Source organism: Argiope bruennichi, chromosome 6, assembly GCF_947563725.1.
Source record: "Argiope bruennichi chromosome 6, qqArgBrue1.1, whole genome shotgun sequence".
Taxonomy (NCBI): Eukaryota; Metazoa; Arthropoda; class Arachnida; order Araneae; family Araneidae; genus Argiope; species Argiope bruennichi.
This window is the reverse complement of record NC_079156.1, coordinates 83,201,091-83,215,733: the sequence shown is the minus strand read 5'-3', so window position 1 is coordinate 83,215,733 and position 14,643 is coordinate 83,201,091. Positions and strand designations below refer to the sequence as shown.

The window sequence follows — 14,643 nt, the reverse complement described above, 5'->3', positions numbered from 1 at the left end:
ATATACATAAATAATTATTGTTTATCTTTATGGAATGATATCATACAGAAATAAAATTTCTTGGAAAGAATTCGTGACCAATGATTAATAGTAATCCCGAGAATAGTTCAGAGATGAAAGTTTTAATTCGTTTATGTGCGAAAAGATTTATTTCGCCTTTTTTGATAGCTGCCATTTATATTATTTCATATTTCCTTACTTTGAAGATTTAGAAATAAATTAGCAAAAATTCTTTCCTCAATTTGCAATTAAAAGCCACGACAGTAAAATCTTAATTTTTATCATAAAGTTGAGAAAAGAACTTCCATAAATCTTATTATCACTGGTTTCTTTTTTTATAATTTTTTATAATTATAAATTTAATAATTCCTGTTAATTAATAACAAAAGAAAATATTATCTTCCCCATGTCCTTCCTCTTTCAGTTCGAATTCAAGGTTCAAAAACAAGGAAATTTAGATTGAATGCAACCATTTTTGCATCTTTTGTTGATAACACCTGCATCTTTTATGGTAGGAAGTTTCACAATCAAAAAAAGGGGAGAGGTTGTAACACGTTGAGAGTTTTATGAGATGTATTTATGCCTCATGTTGTGGGTGGACATTCTTTGTTATTCTGCCATTGTTTGTATCAGTACTACCCGTCGATTACTCTTATTGTTAATAGTTATTTAACTTTCCTCTTCATTTTTGTGATACTCAATTTTGTTAGTCATCAATCGTTCAAAATGTTAATTTCTCTTAGCTTTGTATTTTCCTAAGCAGCTTGCATTGTTTAAACTCAATAGCTGTTTCCTTACTTTTATCTACTATTATATTTACATTAGCTAATTTTAAATGAATTTAATTATTTTTGTTTTATATTGTTCGACGGGTTTTAAGATGCCTGTTTTCTAATTAAGTTTCAGCGTTTTGATTAAATTTTTTATTTAATTTATTCACAAACTAATTATTTAAAGTATGTACAGTTAGAATCTTTCTTTTATAAAGCCACTCTCAAATGCCGTATTTTTGATGAATCTTTTAAAATAAATCAAGAAGCGTAAAAAGAGATATATTTAAGTTGTTTTTAGTTTATTTCCTATTATGTTAAATAGTTCTTGTTTTAATTAATTATTAAATCCTAAAAGATAAATATTAAGAACTTTAATATAATTCTATAATATAATAAAGTTTGCAATATAAAAGATATTTAGAAATACGTTGCTAATTTGGTTGTGACAAATGGATTCGCAAAATGTATATTCACAAATCATGCTAGTTTAAATTTTCTAATTTCTAAAATTACAAAAAATTATTTTGTTAATTAAAAATATTTAAATTTAATCCAAAAGAAACCATAAAACCACGCACAAAAATCCGCAATATTATAGTTTTCTGAAAATTTATTTCTATAATTCTGTTCTTACTGAATAACAATAAAAAAATTGAAGAGTTTTATGAAAAACTTTAATCACACATTACTGTATTTTTGTGCATACAAATTTGCATTTGATTATGCAATTAAATTATTACCTTCTACTCTTTACTCTCTCAATAACTCTTACCTTAAGTAGCTTGTCAAGTTATGCTTTTTTTTATATTCTTCATAGAACTACGCCTTCATCTGTACATATTTTGCATATCTTTGACGCTCATACCTTAATAGTGCTTTATTATTTTTCTTCCTTGGAAATTTGACACAGTAACCCACAGACTCATGAGCCATTTACGATAATGCTTCCTCTCTAAGTCAGTTTTTAAGGTTTTTGCTAGTAAAAAAAAAGTTAAAAACTCATTTTCCTCCTTTGAAGAAACCACCCAATAGATCATAAAGGTGTAACTTAGTGCATCCGGTTTTCTGAAAGAAGTAGAAATTTTGGACGCTGTGAAATACTTTAGAGCAAAAGTTCAACGAGTAACAATTTTTTAAGCAGAAAATTTTACAGTGTATGTTTTGCAAGAAATGCAGAATAATTTTTGAAATTTATTTTTATTTGTTTACTATTTTAATAATTTATCGGATAAAGTGTCATTATTAACGTTATTAAATTCGTTGATTCTTGCTAAACTTGCTATAGCATAAATAGTATTGTATTTCAAGAATTGGATAATACTAAATGTCTTTCTCTTAAATTGGAAAATTGGAGCCAAGGACATATTTGCATTTAGCTCTATTTATATTCTAGTTGTTTAACTATTATACATAAATAAATTTATAGTTGTAAAATCTGTCAGTCAAAAGTTTGAATTATTGTAACAATTAATTTAGTTTCAAGTGCAAGTCAATTACTCTTTATAACTGATATTTGATAAACAGTTAAACTTGTTCTTATTGCCATTTTTTCTCTCCAAATTTTCAAAAAAAAAAAAAAAAAATAAGAAATCTTGGATTTTGTTATTGTGAGATTAATATCATGTATAAGTAATATTGAAAATAAATAAAATATATGAATTTTTTTAGTTAATTATATACGTATTTAATGGCAACAAGTAGCATGTTCTACAGAATAATATTTTTAATTATTACGGATCTATAAATAGATAATTAATATTGAATCTATTACATCACATATAGATAATCCAAAAATCACAAATTAAATTTGTTATTTATGATTTTATTGTTGGGAAATATATATATTTTATATATATCTTATTTGTCATTTGTAATTTAAATCATTATTTGAAGAACATAATCAATCTTTAGTATCCAAATGAAAACTGAATCCTTCAATATAAGAAAAATTCGGAACAATACAAATGTATTGAAATGTAATATTATCTTTCAAGTTTTGTGGCAGGATTTATGCCTGAATCTGTGAATGAAAGTCGATATTTCAAATAATTTGTGGTATACAATTTGAAATTAAATACTTTAACATAAACAAAATTCAGAGCAATATAACAAAAATGAAACGCGAGTTATTTAAAAAATATTTTGGCTTGCATTCATTTTTGAATTTGCATATGAAAGTCGATGTATCAAATAATCTCATCTGCATTTGAAGAATCAAGGTCTTCTTCAGAATAGATAATCTAATGTTAAACGGACACAAAGCCAAGAAGGAGACAATGAAATTAGGAATATCTATACGGGTCAGCAAAGAACGGAACTGACCATAGGCTTTTATTCTTGATCACGTGGTTCCTTCGACACGGTATAAAAAAAACCCTCGTAACTTATCAGGTGGCGTGAGGGGTTGTGAATCGTGAAGATCGTCTGCCGGTTTTTCTTTGTAAAGTGTTGGTGGTTTTTGTTTGGTTTTTTACCCTTCGCAGTGATTGCGAAAAGGAGGTCAAGGCTGATCTAAACGATGGGAATTCCAATTAATGAAATGACTGACCATTCTTTGTGTTTAAAGAATTAGCGCCGTAAAATGTATTATCAACCATGGCGGTCTGAAATATGAAAATAATTTGAATTCTTGCGTGTCATTAAATCATTCATTTTTGTGTCCCAAAATTCCATGCTTCTATATAATAAAATTTCTTTTTGGAAAAAAAAAAAATTGTAGAAAGTTAGCTTCTATTTAACTAAAATTTCAGAAAAAGTATTAAAAAAAAGTTAAGAAAATTATATATCATGGCATATGTTGTTTATTAATATCTCGTTTGTTGGAAATCTGCTTGTTGATATGGCTAACTGATGCCAAATTGTCAATCCCAAAAAGCAAGATGGTTTGTAAGGCAAGCAATGAAAAATAAAACGGTTATAGTTCGAGACTAACTGTTCAAAGTTTAAACGAATAATAATTTTTTTCCAAAGAATTAGTAGGGTTTCTTTCTTTCCTTCTTTTTTTTTTTTTTCGAACTTCGGAGCTGTGTGCGCTTTCATCATCATTTATATCTTAATGGACATTGGTGACTTGGCATATTTTTGGCGACTTGGTATCCTTGGCGATATGAAAGGATACAAATTAATAGATTTCAACCTATTGGAATTTTCGCAGAATGATTTTTTTTATATTGTAAGTAAATCTGTTCAAATATAATCAGCCATAGTAAGTGAAAATTCAAATTGACAATAAGCAAATGGTTATAAAGGGCTGGCAACTCTATTGATTGATATTATACATATTTATACACATTTTAGAGCCGTTTGAAGAATTCCATGAAATCAAACAATTAGAGTTAAAATTACTGACTTTTATTTGTTGTCTATTAAAATCTAAAAACTTAATTTAGCCTAAATGAATCAATTACTTTTTAAATTGTTTTCTTGTCTGAATAATTAGGAGTGTTGATGCGATAACGCAAGCAACTATTACAGCTTTACCCATACTGTAAGTTTGAGTTGTATATGCATACAATGCAATAGGTCTAAAAACTTTTGCCTTCTGTCTATTTTTAGAAACATAAATCGTCTGCACTTTATAAAAATGAAAGTTAAAAAAGGAGTTTAAAAAAAAAATTTTTTTTTTACGAAATGATATGTATATATATATATACGCGGTTTATTTTCACCGACTAATTTAGAATATTTAAAAATTTTATAAATAACTTTTTGAGTATTTAAAAACCGCTATTTTCATTTATCGTATATTGTCTCTTTGGGGGATAAAATCGCCCCATACAGTAGGTACTAGGTGTGGCGTTCTGAAACGAACACATAGTGTGCTTATAATCTTTTTTTATTGTTTTTTTTATCCCATAACAATTATTTTAGACATTTAAAAAACAAAAGCCATATACTTCTTAAATCAATTTAATATGATGAATTTAATAATAAATTGCTCAATTTATTAATGGTTTGATTATTTATTATCTGAGAATTATCCATTTATTGAGCTTTTTATCGTAGTTTGATATATATGTTTATTACCTAAACTAGCTTTTATTAAAAGAGTAATTTAGATGTTTTTATTCAAGAATCATATAGAATAAAATCCATTAACATATATTTTTAGAATTGATATTCCGAAGGTGTTTCTTTCCCTTAAATTTTAGCAAATAGCATAATTTGATACCAAACATACCGAAACAAAATGAAGAAAAATTTAAAATAGTTACTTACAATTATTTAAAATGCCATCAGTCTTTAACATGTGTATTATATGAATTTAAAAAAATATACATAGGCTCTTAAATGGAAAACAAAGTGCTGCACTAGATCGTGTGTCAAGAAATAATAAGTAAAATATTTACAAACGAAATAAAATTTTAAATAAAAAAATAATAATTGTCTTTATTTTAAGGACAAACATGTATCTCAAAACAGAAAAAAATTGCTTTGCTAAACCAAAATAGTTTATGGCTATCTTTGAAATTATTCTTAATTGAATGTTCTTTAATTGTGATTGAAGTCTTGGTAAACCAAAATAGTTTATGGCTATCTTTGAAATTATTCTTAATTGAATGTTTTTTTAATTGTGATTGAAGTCTTGGTAAACCAAAATAGTTTATGGCTATCTTTGAAATTATTCTTAATTGAATGTTTTTTAATTGTGATTGAAGTCTTGGTAATCCATGAGAAATTTTGTAAATGACGTCTCTTTCTCTTCTGTTTAAATGTCATCATCTCTTAAAGAAGATACTAGTATGAATAATTAGTTTAGAACCCAGAAACAAAATGGCGGGAATTTTGTTCTTGTATGGCATTGTAGAGAGTCAAAATAAATAGGTGAAGGCGAAAATATGTTAATACTATAAAATTTTAAGAACACTTCTTTTAGCATTGACTAAAGTTTCTTTCTGGTGATGAATATGTTTGAGAAAATAAAGGCAACCCATTTTTAGAGCGTCTTTCTTAATAGCTGAGATCAATGGCAACCGGAAAAAAAACAGCTTCGTGCTAAATAAGTTGAAGTTCAACAAGTTCTACCATGATTATGTACCCTTGGGATTCCACTGGTTTGCTTAACAAACTTACCGAAACCCCCGTGGACCTCTGGGATCTTGAACCCGACTGTTATTTATTTATTTATTTATTTCACTTAAAGAAGCGGAACGTTCGAAAAAAAAAAGAATTTAATTTTTTTTTCTTTCTCCTTTTTATGCATATATTCACAACAGTTAAAGATATGCTTGCGAAAGGTTTGGAACTTTTTGCGCTTTTGTTTAAAATTAATGATATGCAGCGTTGTCCTTTGCTTATGTTGAAATTTGTTACGCAGGTGTTTTTGACATGACTCGAGGGGATTATATTTGACTGGAAGATATATGTGTGAATTACAAACTATTTATTTCGCGGGGAAAAAGTATTGTAAAAACTTAATACTTTTCAAGCTTATAAATCTGTTGTATTAACCAGAGCATTTGGAGTTTTGAAAATTAGAATTACTAACAGTTAGTTTGGTTTTTGGTAATTAAGACAAAATAACATTAGAAGCAAAATCTTAAAAATATGATATTCGTTTCTCATATTTTATATGAATTTAAAAAGCTTTTTGTTTATGTACAATTTATTTGTGTTGACTTCTCCATTATAATAATGTCATAGATAATCTATAACTAGGGATTGCAATACCGGACCTAAATTTCAATACCGGTATTCGGTATTTTTTAAATCTTAATACCGGGATACCGGTTTTAATACCGGTATTAGAAATTTTAGAAAAGAAGGAAAACACAGGTGTTTCTTTGTTTCATTTGCCAGTTTTGTTAGAGAGTGTAAATATCACAAAAATAATTTGTAACTTATAAATTATAACAGTATATAATCACAAAAAAGTAAAGGAACCTCTTACTTATTTAAATCACAAAAAAGTGTAAATATCACTATTCAGTCTATGGTACTATTACAAATTTTTGAAATGTGATCTTAAAAAAACATAATGTATCCATTGTACTGTCATTAAGCCTGAAAAGCAATTTTGTGTAAAAATTACCAGCTGTCGAAAACGCTCTTTCGGCATCTACGCTAGCTGGTGGTACTGTTAGCAATGCGCGATATATTTTTTTCAAGTATTTACCTCTAAATCCCTCATCTTCAAATAAATCGATTTCTCGTCGGATGGTTTTGGATATAGCTGATTTCTGTATTGTATTTTGGTTCGTTGAAATATTTTTAATTTATCGCTAATTCTAATTTTTGTTCAAGAGACAATTCCTTTTCACTATCTACAGTAGTGACATCATAATCTTCGATAATTGAACCGAATTCTTCTGAATGTGGAGGTAGGTTTGTGGGTAAAAAATTTTAAGAAGAAAATTTTCTCTAAACTTAATCAAATTTGAACTGGTTATTTTCTTTTCTTCTTTTTCATTTTCATTTTTAAAATCGTTATAATTATGTAAATGCCATAAGACATTTTCTATTTCGGTATGCCTTTCTTCTGTGCGATTTTTCAATGTAATATATAATTCTTTAGATAGTGATGTGTGCTGTTCTTTCAGTGATTGCAATATGAAATGTATTGTTGCATTAGCTGTTATTAAAATCTCTCCGACATAATGCCTCAATAGTCAGTTTTATTGGAAGTAGAGCTGATATAGTTCTGGATATTAAGTCGAATTCACTATCTGAAAAAATAATTTACAGGTTTAAGTCGATTATTGCTTTTTGAATTGGATTTCTCAGTTTCAAAAATCGTTCCATCATTAGGAGTAAACTGTTCCAACGTGTTTTAGAATCTAATATTAACATATATTCTGTTTTATTTTCAGTTAGTATATATTTTAGTAAAATATCCTTTTTATAGGGAAATGTTTAAATATCTTAACAATTTTTCGAACTTTATAAATTATAGGAAGCAATTCTTGATAGATTAATATTTCATCGTCATTAGCAATATTTTCTTCAACAATTACATTGTCATGAACTTCATTATCAATATCACTCTCACTTTTACTCTCTTCAAAGTTGAAATCCAAAGTTTTTATATCCACTGTATTTGGATTCTTCTGTTCTTTATTTTTTTGGTATAATACATCTATTACTCCTAATTGAATTCCATGTGCATAGCACAACTGCTGATTTGCACCAATCAACTTTCCAACTTTTTTCATAATTGTTGCGCCATCAGTCGTTATGGATACAATATTTTCTTTCAGGGATATTCCATGCTTCTCTAATTTAGATTTACGCAATTAATTAAGCCATTAATTAGCTAATTAATTTCGCCCGTTAAGGAGACATAAAAACAAAAATGTATACTATTTTGCTATGTTCGCGATCCCTGAACATATAGTGGAGACCATTTTAAAAATTTCTAGTGAATACCGAAAAACCGGCATTTAAGCTTGTGAATACCGGTATTACAAAATTGTACAAATGGCTCAAAATACCGGTATTCGGTATCCCGGTATACCGGTATTGCAATCCCTATCTATAACTCAGAATATATTTTCTAAATCTAAGCGTATAATTATTTTTTTTATAAAATATCCAACAAATCTAGAAAAAAATCAAGCTGAATATTTCAAACATTAAATAAATTTATGCTATATAAAAGAAAAAAAAAATTCTAAATATATAAACTAATTTCATAATATTTTAATTGCGCTTTGAATACTAATTGTTTTTCTCTCCTCTTCTTTAATACGCACACAATCTTCATAAAAATAATTTTAATTTAAAACTAATCACTAATAGCTTAAGCAATACTTGATTTTTCCCACTTATTTAGCAAACTAGGACTTATAACATCCAATTAAGAGCGCTGAGCTGAAGTATATCCCTACACCTGGTTTTCAAATTACTAATGGCTGCTAACGATACCATCTGACTTAAAAATGCAACAGCAAGAGCTTGTTATACCCGTCAGAATTCATTCCATAACTGCATTCTTCAGTTATTATTAACCTAAAATGTTTTTCCTTATAACACAAGGGTCGTTGAAACCTCGAAGCACCCCCTACAGGAAATACCAAAAGGGAGCGCATCAGGGGTTGGTGGTAAGGGTTGAAGAACCTTGGTCATTAAAGGTACTTCATATTCCATTCCGTGGGTGTGCCTGAATTTTTAAAGACAGGCACCCTGCTACTGTGGAAGACGCCGATGGCGGCTTCGAATCTGAAACAGGATATCGTATACTGCTGTTAAAGAACCTCATGGTGATGCCAAATTTTGTATGACGGAAATCGCTTCATTGCTTACCATATTTGTTCGATGCAGATGTCTTTTTCTTACAATTTTTTTTAAAATTTTATTTTTAGGTTGTTGTCCCAGATACATACCTTTAATCTATTATCAGTAGTGTTACTAACCAATTTCTATCTAGAAAGCTGTGATGGTGCAAGATAAGGTTGTAAAAATAAATAAGCTACTACAGGGAAGATTTTAAGATATTTAAAATCAACATTATCGTCATCAGAATGGCAAATGATACTTAGAAAAGAAGAGGGGAGAAGTTGTGCCCCCAAAATTGTCCCCTCACGAATTTCTCTTGCACATTTTAAAATAAACTCTTCAAAATGTAACATTTAAAAGAAGTCAATTCATTTAGTAATTCAGAAATTACTACATTTAAGTTTAAATAAATAATCAGAAATAGAATTGGTTTTGAATCGAATGTATAAAATATTAATTAAAATAATTACGAGGTTTTTATTATTTGAATTTTTAAATTATATGTCGTAACAAGGAAAATATTTCGTACCAAAAAGTTCGTCTGAAAGTAAAATTTTTATGAAAGGTCATTTTTTTTAGATAATGGTTTAAATTTACTATATTAGTATTGAAAATAATGCTCTTTTTAATACAGATATATTTAATTTGATATACAGAAATTAATTACTATAATGATTAATATACAAAAATTTTAATACAGATATATTTAATGAGAGAAACTGTATTTTATAATGCGTAATGTCTTTATAACAACAAAAAAAAACATTATGTAAAGTGTTTATTTTTTATTTACATTGCATTCATTACAATAATTTCGTATATTCAAACTAAATAATAGCGCATGGAATTCAATTAACAGCTTTATTAATCATAAAGTTTACTGAATTTTTTCAGAAAAACATTATTTTCATCGAATCAAATCTGACTAGATTTTAGAAAAAAAGTTTATACAAACCAGAATGGTTATAAAGAAAGAAGTTTGTTCTTTTAAGGTTAAGTAAATAAACTCCACCTTTAACCACACATTTTTTCAGAAAATCCACTTTTCTCTCAAGTTGTAGCTGTGTTCATATAAAGAACTTTCGTTATTCAATTCTGTTTCACCTTTGTTTTCGACTGGTATATGACACAAACTTTACGATTTGACGCAAGTCTTTAGAATTGACTTTAACCACATATTTCACCCCATTAGAGCCAGGGCAGACATGAAAGCAAAGGCCCGTTTCATGGCTGACAATAAAAGGTTTCCTTGTTTTGTGCATTCTACCAGGGGAGTCAGAGAGTGTTTGATAATTTCAAGTGGTGTGTGTCACAACTTAAACAAGAAAGGTCTTATCATAGTTCGGTTAATTTGTCATGAAAAGAGGGATATTACTGTACTGAAACACTTCAGTGATAGTTCCTGTTACAGAGACATTTTTTCAACAAATATCGGTACAAGAGATCAGAAAAAATGCATAGACACCATTCTAAGTTACAGACAACTATTACTGCTCTTGTTTAAATTGTTCTTAAAATTCATTTTAGAAACTGTGTAATAGGCAAGCCTCTTGTTAAGAGAGGACGTGGTCGTTACCTAGCCTGGGAAGCACAGAGATGGAAAATAATTTTTTTCCCTCTTCAGGCTTTTAAATCCCTCCCCCCTCCGACAATTATCAAAGGGGGGTGGGTGAGATATTGGAAAAAATATTTTGGACCAGGAACGATAGATTTAGCCCTGCTAGGCATTGATCTGCACTGTGAATGGAATATTGAATAGTCACATATAAATATATATGACCGGTACTTGTTCATTTTGCTTTTGAACCTGAATCAACTATGCATTCGACTCAAAATATGTGATGTCAGTTAGACTGTAAGTTAACAAGCAAAGATTTAAACGAGATTCAACCCCTAGTTGTAATATTATAGTATGAAAGTGTTTTAGAACAGATTCATTTATACTTTAACTATTTTTAAATATTTACTTTAATTGTAGCAACCATGACAAGCACACAAAAATTTTATTTAATATCCTAACGCCTACATTTATAAATGTAGTTACTGAAACAGTGAAAAATATTGAAACGTGTATGTACGTTTATAAATGTAGTTACTGAAACAGTGAAAAATATTGAAGCGCCTACGTTTATAAATGTAGTTACTGAAACAGTGAAAAATATTGAAACGTGTATGTACGTTTATAAATGTTGTTACTGAAACAGTGAAAAATATTGAAGCGCGTATGTTTATAAATGTAGTTATTGAAACAGTGAAAAATATTGAAGCACGTACGTTATAAATGTAGTTATTGAAGCAGTAAAAAAATATTGCAACGCGTACGTGTATAAATGCAGTTTTTGAAACAGTAAAAAATATTGAAACGTGTATGTACATTTATAAATGTAGTTACTGAAACAGTGAAAAATATTGGAACGTGTATGTACGTTTATAAATGCAGTTACTGAAACAGTGAAAAATATTGAAACGTGTATGTGCGTTTATAAATGCAGTTACTGAAACCGTGAAAAATATTGAAACGTGTATGTACGTTTATAAATTTAGTTACTGAAACAGTGAAAAATATAGAAACGTGTGCTTGTATAAATGCAGTTACTGAAACAGTAAAAAAATATTGAAACGCGTACGTTTATAAAACAGTTTTTGAAACAGTAAAAAATATTGTTTGGAAATATGCTAAAAATGTTGCTGTTAAAGCATTTTGAAATATGTACTAAAATTAGAGAAAAAAAATTGCCCAGAAATAAATTAGACAACATTGAAAAGCAAATTTCTGAATTCTAAATAATGTTTTAAATGATTTTTCAATTAATATGCTCTTTGAAGTTATTTAAGGGAAACATTATAAGGTCTATTAATATATAACTGGCATTTTTAAAAGTGAGTTTAAATGAGCAACTACTATTCAAGAACGAACTACCTGCTAAATCTGTTATTTTTAGACCTATCTATTTATAAAACTTTTTTTTGCGGGAATTTTAATGATGCATATAACATTACAAACTACGATACTGATAGCATCCTACATATAAACAGAATCACATTAAAATTACTTGTTTTTGATTTATATAGCAATGATACTAGTAATTGTATTGTATTTACAGAAGGTAGAATACATCTTTTTCTTAATACCATCTTTATGCACATTCTTATTTACTATCGTCTTCGATCATCCACATCCAGTCTCCAAATCCTACTTTTCCCAAACGAAACTCATCAACCCCAACTGACCGCGCCATTTCCAGCAAGCTTCTTACCTTTTGTTCCTCGGGCAAGCATCAGTGGTCACCGGCCCATTGTCCCGTGAATTTGGCCATTGGTCACTCAACCGTGGCAGGCGATCTTCCGTCAAGATAATGAAATCAAACCACCCTCGTAGCGTCCGAAAAGATGCTGCCCAAGAAGAGGATCCGTACTGGGTCACCGTTGGCAGAAATTCCGTGTCACTAGGTTAGTTAGGCACAAGAGGATATCTAGCAGAAAATTTCGTTTCCGATTCGCGAGATATCTATTTGAAAGGGAAGATTTAGGGCTGTTTATAGTGGTCCGCAACCTTGATTTCTTTTTGATAATGGAGGCGTAAATCGGAGTAGAACGGTACCATTAACTTTGGACTTGAATGCTACGATTTCCCGTTCTCTGATGGAAGATTGAATGTGTCTTAAAAAAAAAAAAAGACTGAGATTTTTTTTTTTTTTAATAATTGCATGATCATTCGAATTGGATTTTTTTTATTGATTGATAAATGAAATTGATATGCCAAATATTTATATTGATACTCGTAACCTGGAATTGTGAGAATCTTATTAATAATTCTTCAAAACATTCTATTTATTGATTATGCGTTCTAAAAGTAATAGATAGTTTAGAAAAATAGCATCTGTGAGTTCCGCAACTTAAAATTACTTTTTGATAATAGAGGCGTAAATCAGAGTACAATGACACCATTAACTTTGGACTTGACTGCTGCGATTTTCCGTTCACTGATGGAAAATTGAATGTAGGTAACAAAAAAAGACGGGGATTTATTATATAAATGTGTGATCATATCATTCGAAATGGATATTTTTGTTATTGATTGGTAAATGGAACTGATTTGCCAAATATTTAGATTGATACTCGCAAGTTGGCATTGTGAGAATCTTATTAATAATTCTGAAAAACATTCTCTTTATTTATTATGCGTTCTAAAAATAATAGAGTATTTAGAAAGGTAGCGTCTGAGAGTTCCTCTACCTTGATTACTTTTTGATAATAAAGGCGTAAATTTGAGTACAATGGCACCATTAACTTTGGATTTGATGCTTCGATTAAAGAATGGATACGAAAAGGAATGGATTTGTTCACATACAAATGTGGTTCCTTATCATTGGATACATGACGTAAACATGATGAATTTATTTTAACACATTATTCGAAGCTTTGATATAGTCTGTATTGCCAGGGCGGTGGCGGTTTCTTAATAGTTACTATAAAAGTAACGCCCCTGTAATGACCTTGCTATAAAAGGATCATTTTATGATCAGAAATCAAGATCTTGTTAAATGATACAGTCGTGAACGAGGCATGAAAATTAATTCTTTCTCTTAAGGATCCGTAAATTTCGAATAAAATTCAACTCGTATATAAATACTTGCGAACTATTTTCATTTTATGTTGATTTTTATAACATTTTTATTGGTGTATTTTTCTGTGTTGCATCTTTTATTGGACGGTTTTTAGCTACAGATTTAAATAAATATATATTCCATTTAGGTACTATTTAAACAAAACAGTATGTTATAATTTTTTTTAAAAATGTAAAGAAACAAATTATTATAATGATTATTTATTAATATAATAGACTTAACTTTCTTAACTTTCATGCGCATAAATGCTGTGAATATTTTTTTCATTTGGTTGATTAACTGAATTTTTATTAAATTTATTAAATCTTCCGTCCATGTCTTTGTAAAATATTGTTATCTCGTGGAATGTTTGACATATTTCTTGATTGAAATTAAAATAAATACTATTTTCTATAGAATTTTAAAAGAATGGCTAGGAAATCTAAAAGCTCATAATATTGAATTTTTCTATTTAGTAGATTTTATAACACCACACTTCAAAATAAATTTGCAATTTTTTATCAAATGTTCACATTTTTAAAAATCTACAATTGAATGATAGGAATATACATATATAGATATCTTTAAAATGGCTGGCATTTAAATTATTATTTTGAGAAATTAAAGGACCTATTTTTAAAATAAAATAATCATCAGCATAAAATCAAAAGAGGAATTTCCACCGTATCGCTTGTTTATTCCGAAACTGTTTATTGATTTCCTGAAGTATTTTATAAATATTGGAATAATATTTATTTTTTATTTAATGATATTTTGTTTATTTTTGTCAATTATTGTTTGGTATCAGTTCTGTTTACGATTTTCTTTTCTTTTTTTTCAGCATGTTTGTTCTATCCTTTGGGAGAGAATAGGAGGTTTGAAAGAGTAGAAGAAAATATTGCCGTTGGTATGTAGAATTTTCATTAATTTCTGAAAAAATAATCTTTATTTCTGTATTGAATAATACTGGATCTCAGAATTTTTTTTAATACCGAATGATAATGCTTTACTTAGATAATAAATCAGATGCTTTTAATTTCTCAGTAATA

At 28.5% G+C, this 14,643-nt stretch overlaps 1 protein-coding gene across 2 annotated transcripts in view; it reads left to right on the top strand.

Annotated features, from left to right (window-relative positions):
- LOC129971459 (protocadherin Fat 4-like) overlaps positions 1-14,643 on the top strand; it is a 246,097-nt gene that overhangs the window by 75,654 nt on the left and 155,800 nt on the right. For both annotated transcript variants that reach the window (XM_056085239.1, XM_056085240.1), the window contains exon 3: positions 14,436-14,501. In XM_056085239.1, coding sequence (XP_055941214.1) covers positions 14,436-14,501 — 66 coding nt within the window. The remainder of the gene's footprint in view (positions 1-14,435; positions 14,502-14,643) is intronic.